Source organism: Micropterus salmoides, unplaced genomic scaffold (assembly GCF_014851395.1).
Source record: "Micropterus salmoides isolate LMB-PRFRI ecotype aquatic unplaced genomic scaffold, ASM1485139v1 Ms_hic_scaffold_14, whole genome shotgun sequence".
NCBI classification, from domain to species: domain Eukaryota; kingdom Metazoa; phylum Chordata; class Actinopteri; order Centrarchiformes; family Centrarchidae; genus Micropterus; species Micropterus salmoides.
Window position 1 is genome coordinate 3,510,903 of NW_024040485.1, and position 25,876 is coordinate 3,536,778.

Below are 25,876 nucleotides of genomic sequence, written 5' to 3' on the forward strand. Positions count from 1 at the left end.
TTTGATCCCTGTGACGTCACAGGGATGAAAGCAAAATGCGTCTCATATAACGCTCGCCAAGCAGCTAGTCCAACACGCTCTCAAAAACAGAGGTGGAAAAACAGTGAGCTGCAGCACATACCTCTCCTCTCCCTTCCAAACACTAGCTACCCTCCAGGCAGTCAGTGGACATAAAGATGTTCCTGTGATGTAGAGACAGTGCTCAGTTAAAACTTTATGGATGAAAGATACTTTTGTTACAGATTAATAACTCACCACTCAGAAACTCTTGCTCCAGTCCATGTTGCCAAGCTGGTCGGCAACATGTACAACTGAACCAAAGCCGTGTTTACTGGCTTCTTGCTGACCCGCCCTTCTCTGCTTCTGATTGGCTAGTAGTCCTTAACTTGGAACTGCACATGTGCAACTCCCAACAAATATCCTTTAGAGACAAGATGTATCACTCCATAGCTAAACCGAAGCATTCAACAGGATGACAAAATAGCAAAAATATGGTGTTTTTTGAAAATGAAACCATGTAAACCTGTTCCGGTACAACCCCTAAATAAGATTTTGAAGCTGGAAAATTAGCATAATACCACCTCTTTAAGGCATATTTCTTGTGTATCTGTACTGGTCAAACCAATCCAAATTCCTTTGAGACCAATGTTTTCCAAATCATCCTGTTTAAATATATGTTAGTACTCCTAGTGCATGTTAGTGATTTCACATTTTTAATGAATTATTAATTACTTAATTAATTATTAATGAATTAATCTGTGTGTTCATGATAAGAAAGTCTCGTCTTTAGCAACTTTTAGTCAAGTAAGTTGACTGTTTGTCAGTGAATATTTTCCACCAGCTTTCATCGGTCATTGCCATGTCTGTCTGACTTCTTGCCAATTGATTTAAACTCACTTTACTCTGAGGTGTCTCAAGGTAGATTGTCCACAAGTAATTAAGTGTTTCTCCAAACCCTCTAAAAGATGACCTCATGAACCATCATAGCACTTTTCACAAAACGGGCAGATTAATGGGACATCTTTCTAAACAAAAGTGATGGCAGGTGAGAGAGGACATGGGTAAATCTGGAGAAACACAATTATGTGTGACAGAATATTATTGTGGAATATTTTATTTTATACCTAATTCAAATCACACCAGGGACACCTGTATTTGTGAAAGCTTAACAACCACTCACCAAATCAGTTGAAATCTAATGAAAAACGATTGTGCTCGATTCAAAAACTGTGTGACTGGGTTAACAAGACAAAGCTTCTCATTCAGTCAAGCCCCTCGATGTTTCCTGTCTGGAAACCTCAGTCCTTATCACAGACACCTTTCAATTACCCCGGCGGGCTCTAAGCCGCCTTTCTGTTTGTTTTCACCGCATTCATTTAGTGGGAACTCTAATGGCCCTCCTGGCCTCACACATTACGTTTGCACTTATCGCCATAAATGTGTTTACCTCAGTTCATTTCATTACCTTTATGGTTTGGAGTGAATAGAAAACTATGCAGTGTAAGCATTCAGAATCATGACTGTAATTGGGCTCATTGCACAAACACAAAACTGTCAGATGTCAGATGAGTTGTTTTTTATGTAGAGGTACATGGTAATGTAATCTTTCCGTTTGTTAGATATAAGATCTTGCGTCATGCTGTGGAGAAAATGTTCAATGACTTCACGTATTTATGATGCTGTTTTTCAGGGCCGAGCAACATGTTATCAACCCTCATCAGTCCCATACGATACTGGGATACTGGAGCATCATCAGCTGACAATTCAAGTAAATCTTTTACCTTCTTGCTCTTTAAAATGTTGTTCTATGGTCTGCTACCATGGACAGATTACCATGACATGATACCACAGCGGTCAAGTATCTAGCCCACATTATGTTGAAATTATGTTGATTATTTTGGTGTATTACATTTACCATATTTAAGTTTATACTTTTCAACCCACTCCAAAACACCCATATAGTGTGTGCTTAACATGAAACCCCATGAAGTTTTGGATAGTCATTCATGTTTGTGTCATATTACAGAATGATTTGTAATAATTTTAGTTATCCCCTGACTTTTCAACTAGCACCACGTTATCAATCAGTGTGTTTACATGCTGTTTTTACAGGTTAACAGGTTACAGTTGGCCATGTCCAGTCAGCTGACATCTTAAATGTGATGTCAACCTAGTTTCCCCAGATAGATTTTGTCTGGACAACGCAGATTTCTCTGCATCGTATATAGGAGTTTCTAATTGGCTTTTACAAAAAAGACTGTAGACAAGAGACGTAAACAGCAGAGAAGATGGATGAAAGGTGAACACTTCAGGAGCGACACATTCTCGTATTTAAGATGATTCTATCCAAAGGTGAAAGTCGCCTGTAGAACTCTAAAGTTAGTTTCCACTGCTGAACATTTGACTAATTGCTAAATTCACAGCATCTTCTATCATTTAAATAAGAAAGCCGTTGTTCCAAAAAGGTTGGGAGCAGGCGAGAGATCGGATGTGTCCATCTGTGTGCCCATGGGAGTGTTGGTATGTGATCTGGCAAACTGTTGGCACATTGCAATCTTAAGACAGCTGGAAGCGATTTCATGCTAAGTCCAAAACCTTTATTTCATTTGCCTGGTGCTCTGGCCATTTTTTATGATGTAAAACTAGCAAAACTGGAGTTGGACAGGCGCCAAACGCAACTGCGCCTTGCGCTTCACACCGTGAGTTTAAGTTGTAAAATAGCGTCCTTAGTGTTGTTACGCACAGTGCATGTTGCTGTACAATTCACACATACAAAATGCATTGTGATTCTTACAGAAATATCTAATTTCCATTCATGTTATGTTTCCCATCATGATTTTGATCTGTCAACAGGTACCAGCAGTTTGGAGGTGAAAGAGAATCAGGATGATAAAAGTCAGGTGGACTGTGACCTACTACGAAAGTTTCATCCATCAACTTTTTGCACAACTTTTCCCAAACACAGACCAAGAGCTCTGAAGAGGAATCAGCCTTTGGTGGATGGAAAAGAACGGCTGCTCTACCAAAGCCACTTGCCTTGTAAAAGAGCAGCCTGGGCTGTCACTCAGAAAAACGCGCTGGTGCAGCTGAACGAGTTACGACCCGGTCTGCGGTATGAGATTGTTTCAAAGACTGGCCCACTGCATGCTCCAGTGTTTTCTGTAGGTGTGGAGGTAAATGGTTTCCACTTTGAGGGCCGAGGACCAACAAAAAAGCAGGCCAAGATGAGGGCTGCAGAACTGGCTCTCCGGTCATTCATTCAGTTCCCCAACGCCTCCCAGGCTCACACCACCATGGGGAACTTCACCAGAACTCCTATGGATTTTACAGCGGATAAACTAGACATCCCCGACGCATTCCTCAAGGAGTGTGAGCCATCACTCCGTGAAAACTGTGACCTCCTGCACTGCAACACAGCGAGAAACGAGGTTTTCTCCAGCGTTTACAACCACAGACGACTTGTTCGACTCACACTAGACCTGGTCTCAAAAAGATGTGCACTTAGCACCTCAATTTTAGAGCACCTTAGTCCAGTGGTGCTGCTCAATGAGCTGCGACCAGGACTCAGGTACCTGTGCCTGACAGAGAGAGTTCATGGCAGGCCAATGAGGAGTTTTGTTATGGTGGTACGGGTGGAGGGGAAGGTGTTTGAAGGGTGTGGTCACAGCAAAAGACTGGCCAAGGCCCAGGCAGCAGCGGCCGCCCTACAGTCTATTTACAACATAAGTCTGGGACCGGAGAGAAAGATTATGGGCCTCCAGGGCAGCAGGGCCAAAAATCAGCTACCTCAGGTGAGTAGGTCAGCCTTCTGTTTTTTTTAATAAAGATCTTTTTTGAGGCAAAAATATATATATTCAGTTCATAAATACAACAAACACAGTCAAAGGCAATTATAAAGTGTTAATAGAGTGCTTATAGATCTGTTTCAATCTTTTGTATGCCAGTATGTTCCAGGGAAGACGCTGAGATCTATCCAAAGTTCTCCTCCTCCAGTATTTGTTTAATGACCATATCAATGTCAATAACAGTCAGATCTAGCACATCGGGGTTTTCCACAGTTTTATACAAACAGTGCTGATTATCAATAGGAACAGTTCTTTTTGTTTTGCGTCTTCTCTCCCAGCATGCCATACATAATACCAGTAAAATAGATGATGTTTCATTTTCCTTACAATTAATCACGGCACATTCTTTTATTTTTACACAACAGCTCTGTGAAACTACAGCTCTCACTGGAAGTCTGCTGACAGAAATGAGCTCTCAGAATGCCTTCTGTGCCGTTATTATCCGTTAAGTTTGTATATTTAATCAACCCCCCATGTTTAAAATCATTTATTTTATTAAAGATTACTTTGTTTGTTAACCCACACCAGTCTATCTATAGATGCCAGTGTTAATAAAAAGTCCATACAGTAATCTGTAGGGGCCATGTCCTTTATTCATTTTTAGCTGACGCTTTTATCCAAAGCGACTTACAATTGCTATACATGTTAGAGGTCGCACGCCTCTAGCAACTCGGGGTTAAGTGTCTTGCTCAGACACAATGGTGGATGGGTCACAGTGGGAATTGAACCCAGGTCTCCCACATCAAAGGTAAGCATCTTATCTATGCACCATCACCACCCCTCTTATGTTGCCTCAGCTTTTTCTCCACATGGAGCGATCTCCAACCCAGAGAGCATTATCAGAGATGGCAGCAGATACATTTTTAATAAAATGCAGTTTTTAATCGACTACCAAGCACCATTTTATATATATATAATTTCACAGTAAGTATGCAGCTCCATATATCATTTGCCCCTTGTGAGTTACTCTCTCCTAGTTGTCCTGGTCAAATATTCCTCTTGCTTGTCTGTTATGTTATTAATAAATACAGTGGAATGGAATAATTTTATGTCTAACTTCCCTAATAGTGCTTCTGACCCCTTAGAATTGCCGGGTTTTGACCCTATTACAGTTTTCATACTGCAAAACTATTATTTTTTCCCCCCTACACAAACTGCCAGGTCACACATTTGTAGAGAAATGTCTAGTCAGCATATTACACAGGGAATAAAGAGAGGAGACTGGGAAGTGTAATGTAAAAAGGAATTTATTTCAGATTCAGCGTATCAGCACATGCCCTTCACATGTTGAAGAAGACGCATTGGAGACATCAGTGTCATGTCAGCTTCAAGCAGTGACACTGAATTTGCCCCTTCTCTTTTTAGCTTTCACCAGTCTTCTAAACGCTATGGATAAATGGGTCTGAGGTGCGCCGTATGCTACCAAATGGAGTGTGCTGCACATCAGAATGGCCATCATGTCCTGCGGCCTGAGAACTGGATGGTGTCCTGTATGCTCGTCTGAAGCATCTAAACAACTTCATTATATCCCTGAGCCTCCGAGAATTGTCCTCTACGTCTTTTGCTGTCGTGCTTTATGAATACAAGAAGATTTGTCTCCTGACATCGGCTCCACAGAGCTGAAGGGGGTGACTGAGCATGGCTAATGCTGAAGCATGCTGTCATCCAAATATGTGAAGGAAGGAGGAAGGAGTTGTCAGGCAGACATGTAGATACTTTATTAAACCCTGCGGCAGATATGCTAAGAGACAGGAGGAAGCAAATGTAACATTTTGGATGAAAAAAAGCTTTTTGATGCTTTTTGAACAAAAGGGTGACTTTACCCTGCTTTAGACAGATACACCAAATCCTCTTTGTCTAGAAGACAGTTTTTTTACTGCCTCCCCAACTGATCATTTAGCATCATCTCCCCTTCAATATGAACTGTCTGTCAGGCAGCGTGACGCATTAATGAACATTATTACAGCACATTAGGGATGAAGGAGGAGCAGCAGCAGACCAAGGAGATTGAGGTGGAGCGAGAAGGCGGTGTGAAGAGCATAATAATCTGACAGATAATTGTTTAACACACTCATTACACACGACCTTGTGCAACTGTCATCCAGAAAACATTGAGCAAGAGAGTTTAGTTCCAAAAAAACCTCTGCTCTTACAAAATGATGGCCACAAAAAAAGTTGAGACATACAGACAATTACAGACACCGAGGTCATGTCTCTGTAATATCTCTTAGCTTAGGGCGGTTAACAAGATGAAGAGTTTAAATTTCATACATATATTACACACATTGGGTTATTTAAAGCTGACACTGAAACAAGTCGCTCATCGGTTTCTATAGAGCGATTGTGAAGCTCAGTGTGGTGGCTCCGGCTGTCCCCATGTCGGCAGTTCCTGACTCGCCTAACTCCCAACTAATTCAAAAATGGGCAAAGAGGTGGAGCGTGGGTGGAGCTAGCAGACAGCCAACGGCTAGCCACCTGTGATGGCACCCACCTTTGACTCAAAGTGGCCACGCCCTTACTTATGCATAATCCAAAGCCTTAATATGATTAAATCAGATGAGTTATGTAAAAATTCACCCTCGTACAAGCAACACATTCTCACTCCATACTCGTCACATATGTATGCTTGGTCAAGACCCCTTGGCGTCGCTTTATAACTCCCTTTTGTGACGTTTTTGGACATGTAGGGCTCGATGGTCAAGTCAGCAACAATAATATTCAATGCCCTGTCAAGTTAGCAATAATAAGTATGCAACTGGTTAGACTTTCAAAATAAAACTAGTGGTTAATATTGTGAAAGAGCACGTGGTAACGTTGTGAAACCTCGCAGTTTGGTTTAGGAACAGATCATAGTTTTTGGGTTAAATTAACTTTGTTAGTAACATGACTTTACTTATGTACGTTAAGTAACTGTTGACTTTTTGTTTTACATAGGAAACAAACACCGGTCTCCTGGATGAAATTCCAGTATCCTGTCCACCCATCCACCCCAACCTCCTCCTTACTCTGACTTTTTTGTGATTTATTCCCTATATCTGCTTTTAGCATTCATAAATGATGCTACAGGGCTTCCCGGAGTGCGTTGAAGTATGACGCTAAAGGGAGTTTTAGGCATTCCACGTTGGTAACTTTATCAGCCCCAGAGATCAAATGTCAAATATCTGACCAGTTTTCGTACAGGGTGAATATTACGTGTTCATAACAATATGATATGATAACACAAGTTGTCTGAGTGGCCGTTCAAAACGTGTGTTACTATAACATTATTGTGTTAATATTTATAAAACACAGTCACAGTGGACACTCATCTGGTTAGTTACACTACACAGTCCAGTTTAACATGACATGGCCTTATTATTGTCTAACAAGCTGATCATTTCATCAGTGCTAAACTTGTTAACTTTGTAGGTAACTTTTATGCTCCAATTATTGTCTTTTTAATCTGATATCTGTGTTGGTGTCAGGTCACATGACCTTCTTGTGAATGTGTGTTCCTAGCTTTCAGAAATATATTGCAGGGTGTGTGAACTGATCAGATGACTTCTAACTTGTATTTACTGTACTACATGCTATATACTGTAGCTAGCAACAGCAACCGGAACAGGGGGTGGCTGCGGCTCAGGAGCTAGAGCGGGTCACCCACTAATCAGAAAAACAGTTCGATCCCTGGCTTCTCCTGTCTGCATGTTGCAAGACACTGAGCCTCAAATTGCTTTCGATGGCTTGTGTGGGTGTGTGATGAGCAGTTGGCAGCCTCTGCCATCAGTGTACGAATGTGGGTGAATGTGAGATGTAGTGTAAAGTGCTTTGATTAGAAAGGCTCTCTACAGTCCATTTAACCAAATGGAACAAATAAAAAATTAAAATGTTCTTAACACACATTGTTCCACTGCCTGCTAATTAATCAATTAATGAAGATTTGACAAGGCAGTGGTAATATCCATTTCAGAGGAGCCTATGTCATGAGTCAGGTGTTGCAAACAGTCTTTGGTCTTGAAATGTGAACTTTGTTGGAGATGTTTCCTGGTTTACGATACAGCAGACATGTTAAATTTACGGGTGGTTCCAGTAAAACTATAATGCCATTACTTTGACCGTGCTCTGCCCACTAACCTAGACTAGACCACATTAATATGCTGTCACAAATCTGAAATTAACTTTATTCTTCATGTAATTAAATCTGCTAAAAACATGACCTTCAAATCAGTTGTATGTTTTTTTATCTGATTGGGATGATTATGTATGAGAGTGCATGCAGTTTAAAGTTTAGACAATCAGTGGAAGTGTAGTTTATCCACCCATCGCATACAAATGTATTTATTTAACATGAATTATTTGCAGATACTATTGTGCTCAATTCAGACTGTCAAATATTTCATCTGCTTCCTCCAAACTGAAGAAAGAGGTTGATAGGCTGAGTAGTCTTATTTTCTTTAAAATATTCTACAGACAAGTAAATAACGAGAACATTTTGCAGAACCTATATTTATATGATCTTATCAAAGCGTCACTGGTCCTCCTCCAATTAAGCCTCCACACAGCTGTTTTGTTTTGATGCTCCTCTTTGCTTTTTTGCTGAACTTAGCTACATATAGCGAATAACTGTAACTTCCTGATGTCTGCCAAAAGAGTGGCACTCGTCTAAAAATATAATTAGACACATTTTGACAAGTAGAAGTGTGACATCTCCCTCCACAGACTGGGGGAGTTTAGAGAGCGAAAAAACTCTTGGCCATCAGTGACAGACTGTCAAGAGACTTTTGGCGAGCCTGTCGTGGTCCAAGCAAATGTCACAGCTGTTGGTGCATCCCTGCAGACTTTGAAAGTTTTCTGTGTGTTTTTGGTGGCTGTTGTCTGGTGAAAATAAAGACAGCAGAAAGCACAATGTCCTCTGTTTAAATATAGGTAGAATGTAGCAGTTTCTCCTGCCAACTTTACGTTAAGTGTAGGAACATTAAGACTTAACAGCAGCAATACGCTTTTAGTAAGCAGAGAAGGTTTTATAGGAAATTATTGTATTTTGGTTATTATAAACCTTATGATCCGTTCATTTGCCATTGTAGCACTTTTTACTTTTGGTAATTGGATTTTTAAAATGTATTTAAAAATCAGTATACAGTGAGCACACAGTGAGGGAAGCAGAACCCAAAGCATCTGAAACAAAGGACAGTGTTGCTATTAATGAAAGAATAATGCAAGAAGAAAATCTCTGAGAGCTCATTCTACTTATGTGAATTTATGGGACTTTGTTCTTGGCTGGTAGCACCCTGAAGGACATTTTTTATAAGGAAGCAAGCAGTCAGTTTTTTCTTTATTTTACAATTAATTTCAGAGACTCAGCAACATGGAAGTCAACCCAGAAAGAGCAGGTTGAATTAAAGGTTGAAAACACAGAGCAGGTCTATGGGTAGCGGATAATCCAAAGCATCCTTACATAAAGAGGCAGCAAGCAGGCTGAAACATGAAACAGGCACAGGTAACTAAGGCATCAACTTTATGGTATGGCAGGTAAATTGCATAACAATCTAGCAAGTGGGAGCAGGACAATGCCTGGGGTTTATACACGGAGGCTTGATGAGGGACAGGTGCAGCTTGACTATGAGCAAAAGGTGTGCATGGACATATAGGGTGAGGAGACTGGCAACAGTGGGAGGCTGTGAGGGAAACTTGTGGACAGGCGGGGGGGACTGGAGGGGTTAAATGACAAAACAGAAATGCAATAATGCAAAGAACAACTTGTTTGAGTGGGGATTTGGTTTTATCTTAATGTGCAAGATGGCAAGGTCTGCTTATTATTTAAATTCCATTTAATGCAGAATGTTCCATTTGGATCAAGGGTTACAGTCTTCAAGTTAAAGCAGGCCATGATTCACAAAGATGTCTATATCAGGGGTTTTCAAACTGTTGGGCAAGTTGTTGCAAGACTTGAGGCAAAGATATTGGGAGAGGTGAAAGGGACAGGTGTATGCTGTCACAACAGGAAATTAGATATTGTAGTTTGGCTGCTCATTTGACCCACTTATCAACACGGCCAGCAGTTGGAACTGCACTGGCTCTGACATACAGCACACAGAGGCAATTAAGGTACTTTAAAGCCCTTAGCACCTTGATTGCTACAATTAGCGCAACACATCATACTCCTTCTTGGTGTCAGAACTGTCCAATCTGAACATACAGACATGATGCACATTTATTTTGCACATTCCGAGGATATCATTGTCCTAGATGTCCATTACAAAAAGGCTCCCCTTTAACCCGCTTAGAAATCATATAAAAAAGACACTTAATATAACTCCAGAACTTGCCAGAGAATCATCACATTTTTAGTTTTTCTCAGTGTCAAAGTAATCCAGTGATAGTTGTGTGTACATCCATGGGTACACTGAAACACAGCCAGGATAAAAAAGAAATAAGACAAGTAACAGGTGTGGCAATATTAGTTGTCAGTTTCATACTTTGAAACTTCCCGGTAGATAATCCTAACCTATAATCACAGCAATAAATAACACATCTCATAATAAGTAATAACACAGGAGAATCACATAGAGTTAGCATAAAAATGAGGACATGTCCATTGTGCATCCTCAACTCTTTAAACCATGTTTCTACCATTTCTTCTTCTGCAGTTCTTCGCAGAGTCGATGTTCCACCTTGTGAGAGAGAAATACACAGAGCTGACACACAGTTGCTTCTCTACCTTGCATGTCCGTCACAAGGTCCTGGCAGGGATCTTAATGACCAGAGGTGAGTGGTGGAGACAAAATGGTCAAAACTCTCATATGAGAAGATGAGATCAGACACTGAGACGGAATCACTCACTTCACCATTTAGCCCACCTGTATTGGTATACATAGAGTGGACAAAATAATAGAAACACCTGTCCGTATAATACAGTTCAACAGTTCCATAAACTGCAGCCTCCAAAGTGATAGAGTTTATAAAGTTGAAGCAACACCTCTCTTCAGCTGTTTTAACAAAAACTGAACATTTTGTGAATTTCTGACTGTGATTTGTAATCTGTCCAAAATAGTGTGTAGTCTGATCCCAGAATTACAAAACACTTTTCAGCCACATTTAATCCTGGGCAGTCCTTGGTGGTGCATTATGACTTCAGAAGATCGAACCCCTGACTTTGGACACATCTGATCAGCTGAAATTTAAAGACAAAGCCCACACTGTTATGAAAATTCTTTAAGCAGGTTATTTTCTCTTTTCTCAGAATAAGGTCTCTGAAACTCTGGATGTCTTACAAAGCGATGTTTATTGAAGCCCGACCAGGGAAACTTGCAAGAGCATACAACATGCAGACACAGTGTAGTACCAAACCAAATCTGAAGGGTACTTCCTGTCTTGGGTTATTTATCCTTCCTAGACCTACAGAGATTCACTAAGTGTCTAAATAAGGTTAATGTTCACCCCTGTATACATGTGAATATTCTAGTGGACACTGTGCTTACCTACGTTAACCTAAGTTTCATTGCGTGTCAATCAAACCGCATGCAACCCTTTCTAGACAGAGTCCGTCTGTCTGTAATGAAACAGAATAAAGACAACCTCGACCTTGGGTTACCTAACAAATGGATCACAGTGCGTCATTATCAAGGCAGCTACATCAGACAGTCAACCAAGCCGGCAGAGCGCTGACACAGAATCTGATTTACTGTTATGGCTTAGTTTAGTTTTTTGGCTTTAGCTTTAGCTCAGCAACTGACCTTAATATGACCTGGGGAAACCTCACAGTACCCCTAAAATCCCTTTTTTTTGTCACATGATGTCTGAAAAATTAAGACCCACAGCATCAAATAGAAAAAGGGGGATAGAAAAGTTTTGCCACTTGTCAGAGCTCATCATTTAAACAGTGCAGGAGGATTTGATCGCTGCAATTCAAACAAACAAGTTACCTTAAATTACTCTGCGGAACCAGAGGGGAGACAGTCATCTTTACCCTTCTGTGAATCTTTGATGAGGCCAGACTGCAACACAACAGCCTGTTTCTGAGACGTTGGAGTGATTGTTCAGTCATACACTTTTCATTAGCTTGTCTCATCGTGTCAACGTACTGGTTATGACGGCACACCGAGGCAAGGGAGAGTACAGAGGAAATGTCTTGTTTTGAGAGTTTGTACTGCATTGTGTTGAATGTCTTGTTCCATCAGAGAGTCATTTGATCAACAAGTCACTGAGCTGTTATTTATATTTGTAGTTCTCTCTTCTGTTTCTCTCATTTTCCCACATCCTCCATTTCTGTCTGTTTATTTTCTGCCTCCTCCTCTTCTCCATCCAGGATTTGACCTCAGATCAGCCCAGGTTGTGTCTCTGGGCACAGGGACTAAGTGTCTGGACTTGGAAAACATGAGTGACCACGGCAGTACGCTCAGCGACTGCCATGCCGAAGTCATCAGCCGAAGGGCGCTAGTTCAATTCCTGTATGCTCAGCTGGAGCTGCTGCTCTGGTACGACCCCACAGCTCCAAACCTGAAATCTGTATTTTTCCTATTGTCTACAAATCCCATGGTTTTGTAGTTTATTTGGTCAGTATGCTTTTGCTTTGGTCTGTTCTGTTCTAGTTATTCGTGTCTGCCTTGTCTGCTCTGTGTCTCCTTGTTCTACCTGTTCCCCCTGCTAATCCCTCTGCCTGCCTGTGTGTCTGTGGCTGCGTCCGAAAAGTAAAAAAAATCTCCTTTCCTAACCACCTCATGATGTTTTCCATCGAGGTCAAGGAAAGATGTGAAGGAGAATTCATAAGGACTTAGGAAAAGAGGACCGCGGGGCTCACAGAATCCCACTGCTCTTTTCTAGGCAACGTAATTATGAGACGGCGGATGTTACAGACGTGGCCTCCCGTGATAAAACTACAATGTCCCAAAGATGGACTACAAAAAGCACATCTCTGACACTGCGCCCCTGGAATATAGTAGTAGGCTACTTTATAATCAAGACAGGCCTGTAGGGTACCAGTCACGAAATAATGGAAAGGGTTGTCACATTGAGAATGCTTGCTCACACTCACCCTCCTGCCCACTCACATTTATCAACATGAATCCAAATTATAGTTTGTAAACACAATGTTTCCCACAGAATGACAGCGGAGAGAGAGAGGGACCGAGCGAGAGGAGGTGCTGAGCGAATATATGCGCTGCCCATTTTAGATAATAAATAAGTTGATAATGTGGCATTCCGCCACAAATAAATCAGTGTGTGGGAAACACTGAAAGAATACATTACATTTACTGTAGAGTTCATCCAGCTTGATCAAGGCCTTTATTAAGGCGAGGGTGTCGGCATCTGTGACTGAAGTAAAATCAATTAATGATATTGCTGAAGGCTGCAGTACATAACATGAGGCTACACGCTGCAACATTATCCTCACTTTGATCACGTTACAAGACCAGTAACACAGCTCGCATGGGTCTCAGTTATTGTTGACAGCTTAAGATATATGCATATTAGCAAGTTATGGCATAAGAGAGAAAAGGCTTAATAGCCAATGGTAACTTACATGGTGATCAACCTCCTTTATCCGTCAGGGTCGGTGATTTCCTTTTTATTATTGTATAGCTTATTTCAACAATCGGAAACATAAAAAGGTGTTGAAACAGTATCAGATTACAGCAAAGCCAAAAGAAAGACCCTGACAGTGTCAGTCCATCTCTCAGTACTTTTTGACTTACTGACTTTGGCTCTAAGCCCAAAGCCCACTTATTCTTCCTGAAGACGTAAATCTTAAAAAACACCTCACAAATATATATATTTTTTAAAAAGCTCAGTAATTTCCCAAAACAGCTGCTCATTGTAAGTTTTTTATCAAATGTTACGTAAACATTTGTGGGGGACTATTTTAAGTGGTGGATTAATCAAGATTTGGTGCTCTAGGGAGTTTTTGGGGCAGCAGGACAGTGTATTAGTCAAAATAAACTTCAGTGTGCACGTGTTCGTGGTAATAAAGGAAGTTTTGTCAAAGGAATCAATAGGTCATCTAACCTGTTTTCAGTTTGTGTGGTCAGTCTTTTTTTTGTTTTGTTTCTTTTAGACTGTCTTTGTCTCAAGTTGGAATTAATCTTCCTCTTGCTTGTATTTTCTTTCCTCTCTGAAGTAAACCAGCAGACTGTGAGGAACAATCCATCTTCATACCAAATAAAAACGGCGGCCTCCGGCTGCGGGACGGCGTCCTCTTCCACATGTACGTCAGCTCGTCGCCATGTGGAGACGCTCGTCTCAACTGCCCCTACGAGACCACGGCTGCATGTGAGATGATCATGTTAAGATTCTGATTTTTGTTGTTTTGAATTCTAGTGTTGTAAATATGTCAAGAAGTCAGATTTTTGGGGACACATTTCTGCTCCTACACACTTATTATTAAGTTATTATCAATGCAGTGTTGTAGATAAGGTATTTTCTGTACTTTAATAGCCTATTTGTTCCGCAACTCTTTATATTCTGTTCTTAGATGCTGCACAAACCCACTAGCCTCAGATGGTTTCATTTATTTTTAAAGGAAAAAATCCACCATAAAACACTTAACTCTGTGAACACATTAATTAATAAACACCACAACTTCTAGCTTCATTAAGGAGCTTGGTCTATGTTTCCTCTCGTCATGGATGACTGAATAAAATGTAATCTATGTTGACGTTTTTTCTGCAGCTACTTTGGAGTTTGATGCAGACAATTTTTCATCGATCTTAAACATCATCAGTAAGCATCAGTTTTTACCATGAGTAAAAGCTTTTGTCTGAAGCTGCCATTTAGTGACAATCATTACATTTACACAGAGAGGAATCCCTCAGAGGGAAAGAGGGTCACAGTAAATAGAGTAGATACAATGCAGCTGCAGGAGAGTTTTGGGTTTCAATAAGAAGCGCTATATGTTAAGGTGACCATATTTTGGTTTTCAAAAAAGAGGTCAGTGGGGGCAGGAGGCAGATGGATACCCGCAGTAGGTGGCAGGTTGGGGCTGGGGGGAATTCAAGTAATTGATGGCACCATACCAATGTGTATGGACGCACACACACACACACACACACACACACACACACACACACTTTACACTCACCAGCCACTTTATTAGGTACACCTTACTAGTACCTTGTTGGAACCCATTTGGCCTTCAGAACTTTCATCAAAGTGTTGGACACATTCCTCAGAGACTTTGGTCCATATTGACATGACAGCATCACGCAGTTGCTGCAGATTTGTCGGCTGCACATCCATGATGTGAATCTCACGTTCCACCACATCCCAAAGGTGCTCTAATGGATTGAGATCTGGTGACTGTGGAGGCCGCTGGAGTGCAGTGAACTCATGTTCAAGAAACCAGTTTGAGATGATTTGAGCTCTGTGACATGGTGCATTATCCTGCTGGAAGTAGCCATCAGCAGATAGTTCACTGTGGCCATAAAGGGATGGACATGGTCAGCAACGATACTAAGGTAGGCTGTCGCCCCAAAGTGTGCCAAGAAAATATCCCCCACACCATTATACCACCACCGCCAGCCTGAACCGTTGATACAAGGCAGGATAGATCCATGTTTTCACAATTTTGACCCTACCATCTGAATATTGCAGCTGAAATCGAGACTCAACAGACCAGGCAATGTTTTTCTAATCTTCTATTGTCCAGTTTGGGTGAGCCTGTGTGATTTGGAGCCTCAGTTTCCTGTTCTTGGCTGACAGGAGTGGCACCCAGTGTGGTCTTCTGCTGCTGTAGCCCATCTGCTTCAAGGTTCCACATGTTGTGCGTTCAGAGATGGTATTCTGCATACCTTGGTTGTAATGAGTGGTAATTTTAGTTGATGTTGCCTTTCTGTCATCTCAAGCCAGTCTGCCCATTCTCCTCTGACCTCTGTTTTTCAGACCATTCTCTGTAAACCCTAGAGATGGTTGTGGTGAAAATCCCAGTGGATCAGCAGTTTCTGAAATACTCTGGCTCCAACAACCATGCCACAATTAACTCACTTAAATAAGTCACTTAAATCCCCTTTCTTCCCCATTCTGATGCTCGGTTTGAACTTCAGCAAGTTGTCTTGACCACATCTACATGCCTAAATGCATTAAGTTGTTGCCATGCGATTGGCTGATTAGCTATTTGTTTTAACAAGTATTTGAACAGGCGTACCTAATAAAGTGTATACTGCAACATTAACTTTAGTAAAAACAGAACAAGGGATGCGTGCTGCTCTCAAGAAGAGAGGGGGTGACAGGTGCAAATATTCCTGCGATTGCTCTGGCTAAATACATCTGTCCACTGCAGAGACTCTATCCACCTGGAGGAGTAACTAATATACATGTGTGTACAATATTATAACAATAAATAAAAAGTTTAATGTTAGTATAATACTAATATATGTTGCAATACAGATTGTTTATAGTATTTGTAACATTTCAACAGCTTTTTGATATTCAATAATTCAAATGATTCACAAATAAAACTGTTTTCTGTCTTGTTAAGATTTGATTAGGGACAATATTAGTGTATTCATTAGCCTATAATTTCAGATAAAAGTCATCATATACAACTTCAGGTCCAATATTAATTACAGTTATAGCAGTTTCTTTATGGTACATTGTTCTAATTCATTAAATTCTTGTGCAAGAAAAATGTCTACATGTTGGTTAGTCTTTTGCTTTCTATAGTCGACATTCATAATATGCATTTTTTCATTGCTTTGACTTTTCTCTTTACCTTCTCACATTCCACCATTTGTCTAAACTACATCTTAATCATTACCCTCAGCACAACAGCGACAGCAGAGAGACAGCTACAGCATAAAAAACACAGTGTTTGAAATGAGCCAGTACATTTTACTTCTCACAAGCTGCCGGTAACGTTACTCTTTCCTGCCCTCTTCACCAGTGGAGACAGAGTAGAGAAAAGGTTGGGTGACTTTTAATCAAAGCGTGTGCATAAAGTTGTTTGTCAATGTCACTTTTCATGAACCGACCAATCACAGCCTGGATGGAGCAGGACATTAACTGTACTGACATGGGGCTACAGAATACTTTCACAATATTGAATTTGTTCTTCAAGAATGGTTCTGATTATTGACAAGCAGTGTTGGACAAGTTACTCAGAAATGGTAATATATTACTAGTAACTTATTACTCCTTAAAAAAGTGATATTATTTTACTTATTACTGGGTGATAAAAGTAACTAGTTATGTTACACGTTAGTACTATATTACTTTCCAGTGTTTCCCACAGAATGACAGCGTAAGTGCAGCGCGGGGGGGGGTCGCTAATCTCGACAACTCAGCTGTATTCTAACTTTGGACAGGTTTGTGCAGCAGTGTTCATGAGAGAGAGAGAGAGATAAATCAATGTGCAACACTGCTTTCACTACCACCCAAACAAAGCAGTCTCTCACAACTGAAATTAAAAACTAAACGCCAAACGAGTCCAAGCATCACTGGCAGTAGCTGCTGGAGTTTCTTTCTGTAAGTTTAATGTTGCTGTCCTGCTTCAGCAGATATGCTTCAATAAATTAGAAGTAGAATTGTTCATGGTTGGAAGTTTTTTGCTGGTCGCAAAGAGTTTACAATAGACAACAATGTTCTTTGCATCTTATAATGGCAGCTACTTACAGCTGTGGAAAGACCGCCTCTCTCTTGTTCTCCTTTGTTCTTGTAGTTTTTGGTCCTTTAGTTAACGTGTTACTGCCCCACACTGTTGACAAGTCAGTAGGCTACAACAAATCAGAAACTTTTAGTCATAAACCACAGGATTGGACATATTATATTTTGACCTGATGGTTGTGATGGAGGAAATGTCTGGGGATCAACAAAGTTATTACAACTCATCCTGAGAAGCACATCAATGGCTATACTAAATTTCATTCCAATCCATTCAATAGTTGTGCAGATATTTAACTCATAACAGCAAAAATTTAACTTACGGTGCCACTAGAGTCAAAGTCAGGAAATCACCTAAGTCAGTAGGATTAATCTTCTAGAGATTCAGGACTGTCCGAACCAAATCTTCTTCCAGTTTATCCAATAGTTGAGATTTTTCAGTCTGGACAAAAGTGGTAGACCTTCCATCAGACCAGCCAAGTAGTATCCAGGGTTTGTTTAAAATGCCTTACTTAAAAGCATTTCAGCAGTGGCAGCAGAGGAAGGGGGGAGTATTTGTCACTCCAGTGACCTGACGTTTTCTGCTTGTGTCAGATCCCAGCAGGAGGTTCCGCTGTCACCTCAGGGTGAAGGTGGACGGAGGCGAGGGGACGCTGCCTGTCACAGCACGAAGAGCCAATCAGAAATGGGACAGTGTGGCACCAGGCAAACCTCTTGTCACCATGTCATGCACCGACAAGATGGCAAAGTGAGTTTATAATCAGCCCTATAAGCTCTGTCCTGATATTTAATAAAATGTTTTTAGTTTAAGGCAATTCAGTTGATAGTGTAATAAAACGTGGATATATTATTAGGTCTTGTTTTTGTAGTTTCTATCAATTATGATTGATAGAAAACTATCTACTCTAAAATTTCCACTTTACTAACTGAACAGTTTTCATGTGCAATGAAAACACTATTAAAGTGACCACTAGCTATGGTCACTTCAAGTTTTACCTCCAAATAAAGTGGATTACAAGCCCACAGATAATCTGGATAAACTGTTTCTTTCAACCTGAATCATCATCTGATTGTTGACTCAGTTGACCTCACACTGTTCCCAGATCTCAGCAATTAACTACAATATTATTACATATACTGTATTAAGACACGTTTTGAATAAACTGCAATTATCCTTTACTGCATGTCAATATTTGTATAATGACTCTCTTCCAGTGTTGGAATATAACTAACTACATTTACATTTCAAGTACCTTCCTAAGTACAATTTTGAGGTACTTATTTGAGTATTTTCATATTTCATTTATCTGGCAGCTTTAGTTATTTTGCAGATTCTGATTATTAATACTAAATACTAATTCTATTTAAGATTTTCAATGTAGCACTTTGATTTGTTTTTTTTAAATGTGGTATTACTACTACTAGTACTACTATTACTTTTACTGAAGTAAAATATCTGAATACTTCTTCCACCACGGCTCTGTTCCCACTGCAGTTTAAAATCTGCCATTTCTGCTTTCTAGTCAGCCTGAAAGTACTCACAACTGCCTGGAGTCGACATGCCTTTATTCTAGGAAACACCTGAAGATCAAAGGTCAAAATTCAAAGCCAAAAAGATGGAAATAAATAACTTGAAAACAAGCATGAGATGCAGATTTTGTCAATAAATTATGGTACCAAATATGGTTTATACTCTTGTCTCCACCAAGAAAGCAAACCAGACACAGTTCACAGCTGCCTCAGTGTTGTGTTATCAGGAGTCTCTTTGAGTTGCTGCTAAACCAACTACCCCTCTCTTCACTTCTTCCTTTCCATTTCCTCATTTCAAACACAGAAGTAAAAGAGAAATCACATCTCTCACCCAGCTGGTCTACGTCAGGGCCACTGTAGCTGGTTTTCATATAATGTTCACTCAGTTCAGGCAGAGGAGTAACAGTTTGGTGCAGTCTAGACAGTCAAACGGCAGTCAGATCTTAATGGGCCCTGAGTGGAAATCTTCTCAGCTGAAAAGCCGTCAGACTGCCCTCATATCAGCTGCTCATCTTTTAAACTTCTCAACAGGTGGAGCATTGTGGGCCTCCAGGGGGCACTCCTGTCTCACCTGGTGGAGCCGGTTTACCTGCACAGCCTGACGGTGGGAACGCTCAGCCACACAGGTCACCTGGGCAGAGCCATGGCACGCCGCCTCGCATCCGTCAAGCACCTGCCCTCCCCATACCGACGGCAGCAGCTGTTGCTTGGCTGTAGGTCCAAATGCAGTCCTGTTTTACACACCTAAAAATATGAATCCTGCTCAGTAAGACAGTTTATTCACTCCGTCTGGTAGGTGTAAGCTGTTACACAGGAAGTGATGCGTTTCTGTTTCATTTGAGATAAACATGCATGAGCAGTGAAAGCTACAAACTACAATAACCAAAAATAATAAAAAAAGCTAAACATTAAGTTTAAAACAATGTGATCATTGCAGATAATCACTTTCAGAATCAGAATTTGCACAATGCATTGTGGGACAGAATCGTGTGGTAGAAAAGAAATAAACACATTTACTCAAGTGTTGTATTTGATTACAGTACAATAGGTTGTTATTTAAGTACTACATTTTATGCTACTTTAACCTACTCCACTACATTTCAAAAGGAAATATCGTACTTCTCTGACAGATTATGCAACCAAACTGTACTTAAAGCTATACAGCTGCAACATTATATTGCTCTTAGCATTATTAAAGGAGACCAATTATACTGCTTTTCCAGTCCTATATTGTAAATCTGTGACTCCTGTATGGCAGCTTTGCATGATTAAATGTTCATGTTAAATGTAAAAAATCATTTTCTATCTTATACTGGCTCTTCATGTAGGCCTTCATTCAGCGTCTGAAACAAGCTGTAGATGCTGCTGTCCCTTTAAGGCCCACCCTCTCAAAGCTCACTGTCTTCTGATTGGCCAAGACTTGAAGCATGTTACCACGCTGTTCTTGTCGTGAGCGGTACAAGCAGACTGAGTGTTGCTGTGCGGAGCAAATGACCATATATGGAACACCGGCTCCGTGTAGCCCCGTGTGTTGTAGAACGGGGAAGCCGTTGGTTGAAAAAGCAGTTCAAAACAGAGCGTTCATTACAGGAGGAAATCTGAGGGATTTCTTTTAAATACTTTAACCTCATTATTTGAAGCTTTGGCCATGTTTAACATGCACATCCAACATTGTAACATTGTAGATAAGTCATATATATTATATGGAAAATCAAAATAGGTGTCCTTTAAGCCAATAATATAGCCAATACTTTTTTTAGTTACTACTATTCAACCTGAAGGAGACATGAATGCATACAACATTTCATGGCAATCCATCCAATAGTTATTGAGACTTAAAGTACAAACTATTTTGAAAAAACATTGGTATTTGTGAGAACTCACTCAGTGAGAACACCAGTCTCAATAACTATCTGCTATCAACCTTTCCTTGTGGTTTCCTCTCCGTCTGCATAGGTCTGAGCAGCAGCGAGGTTCGGCCAGCAGGGAAGGCGCCGAACGTCAGTGTGAACTGGAGCCACGGTGACGGAGGCCTGGAGGAGATCAGCACCTCCACAGGAAGGAGGAAGGACTCAGGGACGCCGTCACGGCTCTGCAGGCGCTCCATCTTTGCCCGCTGGCAGAGGCTGCAGCAGCAGGTGGGTCAGAAACACTAAACCGTCAGGAGATGCCCCAGTGGGCTCAGGCAGGGAGGGGATGTGACCTGAGCTTATTTTTCCTAAGTCCCTAAACTCTCTCTCTTGGTTGTGGGATCGTGGGATTTGACAAACATCTGTTTGATCAATTAGCTAATGTAGAGCACAAAACAAAAAACATTCTTATAAAGGAAATATGCTCATAACATTCACTTAAAGGTGCAATGTGTATGAATTGTTGCGTAATACCACTTTGTGCCTTGAGAGGCGATAGTCTGATACTATACTCTGGGCCCGTATTTATCAAGCTTCTCAGAATTACTCATAAGAACACTGCTAAGAATTGACTTAAGAGTGAAAACATTCTTGGCTCAAAGCTGTGCTTAAAAGTTAGTTATCAAGCATCATGGTCCTAATTTGAGTGAAGTGTAGGACTAAATCTTAAGTGTCAGTCTGAGTGCTGATTCACAACACTTTGCTGTGCCGCAAACAGGATTTTGGATGACGATGTCACCAAGGACCAATCACTGAATAGATTTCTTTATTTAAGAATATTCTCAGATAAATTCACATTGAATGGTGAAATTCCTAAGAGGAGTTTATATTCAACACACATTCAACAATAAATCATTTTCAAGAGAATACATTATGATATAGGCCTACACATTAAAAAATTAAAGATAAAAAAGTTTATCTTTATATGAGCGCCACCACATGCGCCTACTACTCCTGTGAAGCCGGTTATTTGCATGAACTGTGTTTGCTTCTGTCGGATTACGGGGGTGTTGTTGGGAAGTCGATGAAACACGTGACAGTCCATGACTATTCGCTTATTGATGGTTGTGACGGCCAAAATCATCAGCATTGCTGCGTTTGTCCTGTGGCAAAGAAAGGAAGTGTCATCACCACCTTAAGTTTAGCTGAAAACGCATTAGGCCTATTGCTTAAAGTCAGATGACGTCCCTCCCCAACTCGCTGACAAAGATTATGCCTGCGCTGTCCGACCCCGTCTTATTAACTTGCGCGTCGTCAGAATTCTTCCTCTCCTCTCCACATGTCTCTGTCTCCACAGGGCCATCACAAGCCCTACAGGCAGCTCCTAACCCTTCGAGAGACCTCTTAAATAACTGGGAGAGTAAGAGTGATTCTTAGCTTTAAGATATTTGATAACTTGCTTTTATTCTTAAGTTTAAAAGTAGGAGTAAATTTCATGAATTCTCAGCACTTAAGACTAAAATGGCACTTTGAGAAGCTTGATAAATAGCCTACCGGCCCTGGTCTCCCCCTTGTAATTTCAGCTGGGAGATGTGTGCAAGCACAAGCTCTTGTAGCTTTTTTAATAAACACTAAACAAAATAAACTCACAAATCGCCGAGAAAGGAAACATTCTTATTTTTCTTATCAAACAGAAAAATACAACTGTACATCTTCTGAATTTAAGTTTCTCTACTCCACCAAACTAATTGCCTTGTTAACGAATCGTAAAATACACTTAATTCAAACACAACAGACAAAAATAAAACTCACCAAAACTATTGTGGTCAGTTTTTCCACTGTTCCAACAGTGGAACACTATTTCCACCAGCTCTGGTTTGGTGGCAATAAACCCTTAGTGCAGGAGCTAGAAGTGAAAATATTCTGGCTCTACAAGCTGTCACTGCACCTCCCTCTCACTCCTCTCCCGGTTGATGTCTCTCCTGTCCCCACCTTAACTCACCTTGTCTTTGTCGTCCCCAAAGTCAGAGTCCTGGTCTGTGCTGCTGTAAATCACTTTGGTACTGTATTGATCACTGAACAGAGAGATCACTGGGTGGCTGCTAAGCCCGGCTCGTTGCCCATTCCAGACTCAGTCAGCTAATAGGAATGCAAGTTTGCTGCGCCGCTAACTGGCCGAAGTCTGCCAACTGCTTTGTTCTTCCCAAACTGTCTCAGGCCAAAACCACCACAATGTAATGATGTTTTTAAAAGCAGGGTTTAATTTCCACTGTGAATTAAAATATTTATGCCGAGAGAGTTGCTGGACCAAACAGACTCTTTTTAAAATTTGGTGACAGCAGACAGAGTCGTAATTATTTATAAAAGCAACTGGACTCATTGTAAGAAAAGATGCTCTAAATATCACATGAAGAGAAGACAGACCATGTTGAAAACAACTGAACATGCACAGGAAGAGGAGAGAAACACAGACTGAATGAGGGGCAGAGAGACAATGAGTCTGATTGGTGCATGGAAACATGTGATGTCACAATTCCCCAACTGAGCCCCGTCCAATCCAAACCCGTGTGAAGAGCACAGAGAAGATAAACAAAACTGAAATCATTCATGTAAAATAACCAAAAAAGTATTATGAAATAACAATAAAATGACAATGTTGTGCTTAAACTGTTACTTTAAGTTACTTAATCTGTGTTCAAATTAATGGGTACTCATTAAATCCAGAGCATTCGACCCATAGACAGTCTAATTAATGGACGCAGCCTTACCCCCTTATTTCAACCCAATCTGATGGTCTTCGTGAGCGCATGGAGCTGGATCACATGTTTTTCACATGATCTAAGTGTGGAACTTTGGGATGCGGTTGAAAGCTAAGAAAAAAGCTAGTAATTAAGGTTCGTCACACATGCTGTTTCCAGAGCCAAGAATGAACTTCCAAGCTCAGGTTTATTTTACTGTGAGCCATAAATTTATATTTTGGACACTTTATTGACACATCAAAGACAAAGCATTTTATTATGAGATTTTAGCAAGAAACCACATTTTTTCTACTATGAAAAGTCAAAACGGCTGCAGTGAAAAGGCCTAGTCACTTTAATACACACAGTTTTCTAGTTTAATTGGTTTCACAACAGTTTGTGATAAAATGGTCTTAACACTTTTGGCAACAAAACATTCATCTTTAAAAAAAAGAACATTATACTTGTTATAACACAAAAAAAACAGTTAAATCACTTCTTTAAAAGTTCTTAAAATTATACCCACTCCTTCACCTTAATTGAAAAAATCCAGAATTTTTGAACATGAAGTATGTTTTCATTGTAAAAACTATGGCTACTTCCTATTTCACTGAAAGGTCCATTCAGTGTCAGAGAGGCTTAACAGACTTTTCAGTGCTGATACTCTGGCTTGTCAAACACAGGTGTGACCAATAACATTAACGACCATTTAGATGTGTCATTTCCAGGTCCCTGCTGCTCACTGGTGTGGTTTACAGGGAAACCTTGAAATAACCTTGTTATTAGTCACACCTGTGCTTTTCCTGCATTGCAATCAAAATGCACAGCATCCTGCAGTTAAAATGTCTGCCGTGCAAAATAGCCATTTCATGGGACAGGTGTCATTTTGAGGAGGCTGAACAGTACAACAGATGATTGACAGGTGTTATTTTAGCTGAGAATTCAACATGAACCCTTCTTAAAAAACAAATGGATGAGTGCAGCACTTACTCTCACCAGTCTTCATATCAACATTTCAAGTTGGAAACAGTGTGTGTTATGGTAACACTGCAAAATATCTCCTAAACAGATCTCAGTTTATTTGTGTATTTTGATCATTATCCATTATGGTAGCAAATTGTGTTTCTGTCTTTCTTTCTCAGTTGAATGGTGCAGAAGCCACCCCAGGGACATATTCTGCTTCCAAGATGACTGCTGGATGCTACCAAAGGGTGATGCAGCAGTTTACAGGCGCTCTGCAGGGCGGAGGGCTTGGAATTTGGCTCAGAAAACCTCCAGAACTGGGTCACTTCAACATCAATGTGTGAAAATCTGTTTTAAATTCTGAATATTGACGGTTAAAGTGAAGGTCATGTATGCTTTTCTTTGTGAGTGCGTGAGTGAGGAACAAAGATTGTCACTCTAGACAGAGAAGAAGATTGGGAATTTCACTTCTGTTTATCTTAAATGAGGAATTATTAACTGTGTGAAAATGGCATCATTGGAGCGACTCGGGACAGACAAGTAAAGAATTCTCCATTATGCAAATTAGCAAAGAATATTTAAAAAAAGTCAATCAACTTTAGACAAAAGCTGGAGTAGACGTCATAGTGCATAACATTAGCTGAAGTAGCCTAAACTTCCGCTCTGGAAGCTAATGCTAGCTCATCTGGCTAGATCAAACCTGAACAACAATGTTGCTGTAAGCACTTAGCTAGCTAGCTAGCTCACTTGACTAACGGTGAAGACATTTTCTATAAGTTTAACTAAGCAATATACAGCAACTGAGTAATAAGTAAATAACTGCACACTTAGAGCTGGATGTGTAAATGTGGAACATGTGGAATAATTCAGTGTTACTGTCATATCGTACAGAATGTAATTATAAGCAGCCATGTATGTTAGCCTTGTAATATTTGTCTGTTATCTCCCACCTGTGAAAACAACTATCCTACAGTAAGTATCAACGAGCTGCCGGCAAAATGGCTGCAAAAATCCAAGTTATATCTAAAACACAACTGATTTGGATAATTAAAAGGGGAACCACACATCTGCATCTGGTTTTATTTGCTGACGAACAACTACAAATGTTTTTTAAAAAGCTAATTAAGGTTTAATTTCAAATGATCTAGTGTGACTACAAGACTAGCCATTGGGCTAACAATCTTGGGATTATGTTCGCAAGTGAGAATAAAGGGAGGTGGAGATTTTGTTTAAAAACTTATTTTCTTTTTACAAACATGACATGAATGGTGCAATGTCCCATGGGAAGCAGATCCTTATTTGTTGTAGTAAACGTGAATGGAGAATCACAGGCACGGGTCATGTTTGCTGCCCCAGTGTGGATAGCATTAGATACCCAAAG

At 40.4% G+C, this 25,876-nt stretch overlaps 1 protein-coding gene across 1 annotated transcript; it reads left to right on the forward strand.

Annotated features, from left to right (window-relative positions):
• The first annotated feature begins 1,701 nt into the window (after positions 1-1,701).
• LOC119902949 (double-stranded RNA-specific editase B2-like) lies at positions 1,702-25,559 on the forward strand. The gene is made up of 11 exons (XM_038719354.1): positions 1,702-1,768; positions 2,264-2,299; positions 2,854-3,791; positions 10,472-10,589; positions 12,130-12,298; positions 13,939-14,090; positions 15,553-15,567; positions 18,009-18,162; positions 19,476-19,657; positions 20,901-21,082; positions 24,675-25,559. The coding sequence occupies exons 1-11, from the start codon at positions 1,702-1,704 to the stop codon at positions 24,837-24,839; spliced, it is 2,178 nt and encodes a 725-aa protein (XP_038575282.1). The 3' UTR covers positions 24,840-25,559.
• The last annotated feature ends 317 nt before the right edge of the window (positions 25,560-25,876 follow it).

Bases quoted from the DNA above. Each gene is read 5' to 3' on its own strand.
- LOC119902949 (XM_038719354.1), top strand. From the start codon at position 1,702: ATGTTATCAACCCTCATCAGTCCCATACGATACTGGGATACTGGAGCA. The intron at 12,299-13,938 runs GTACGACCCCAC...TCCTCTCTGAAG, and splicing joins CAGCTGGAGCTGCTGCTCTG to TAAACCAGCAGACTGTGAGG. The intron at 18,163-19,475 runs GTGAGTTTATAA...ACTTCTCAACAG, and splicing joins TGCACCGACAAGATGGCAAA to GTGGAGCATTGTGGGCCTCC.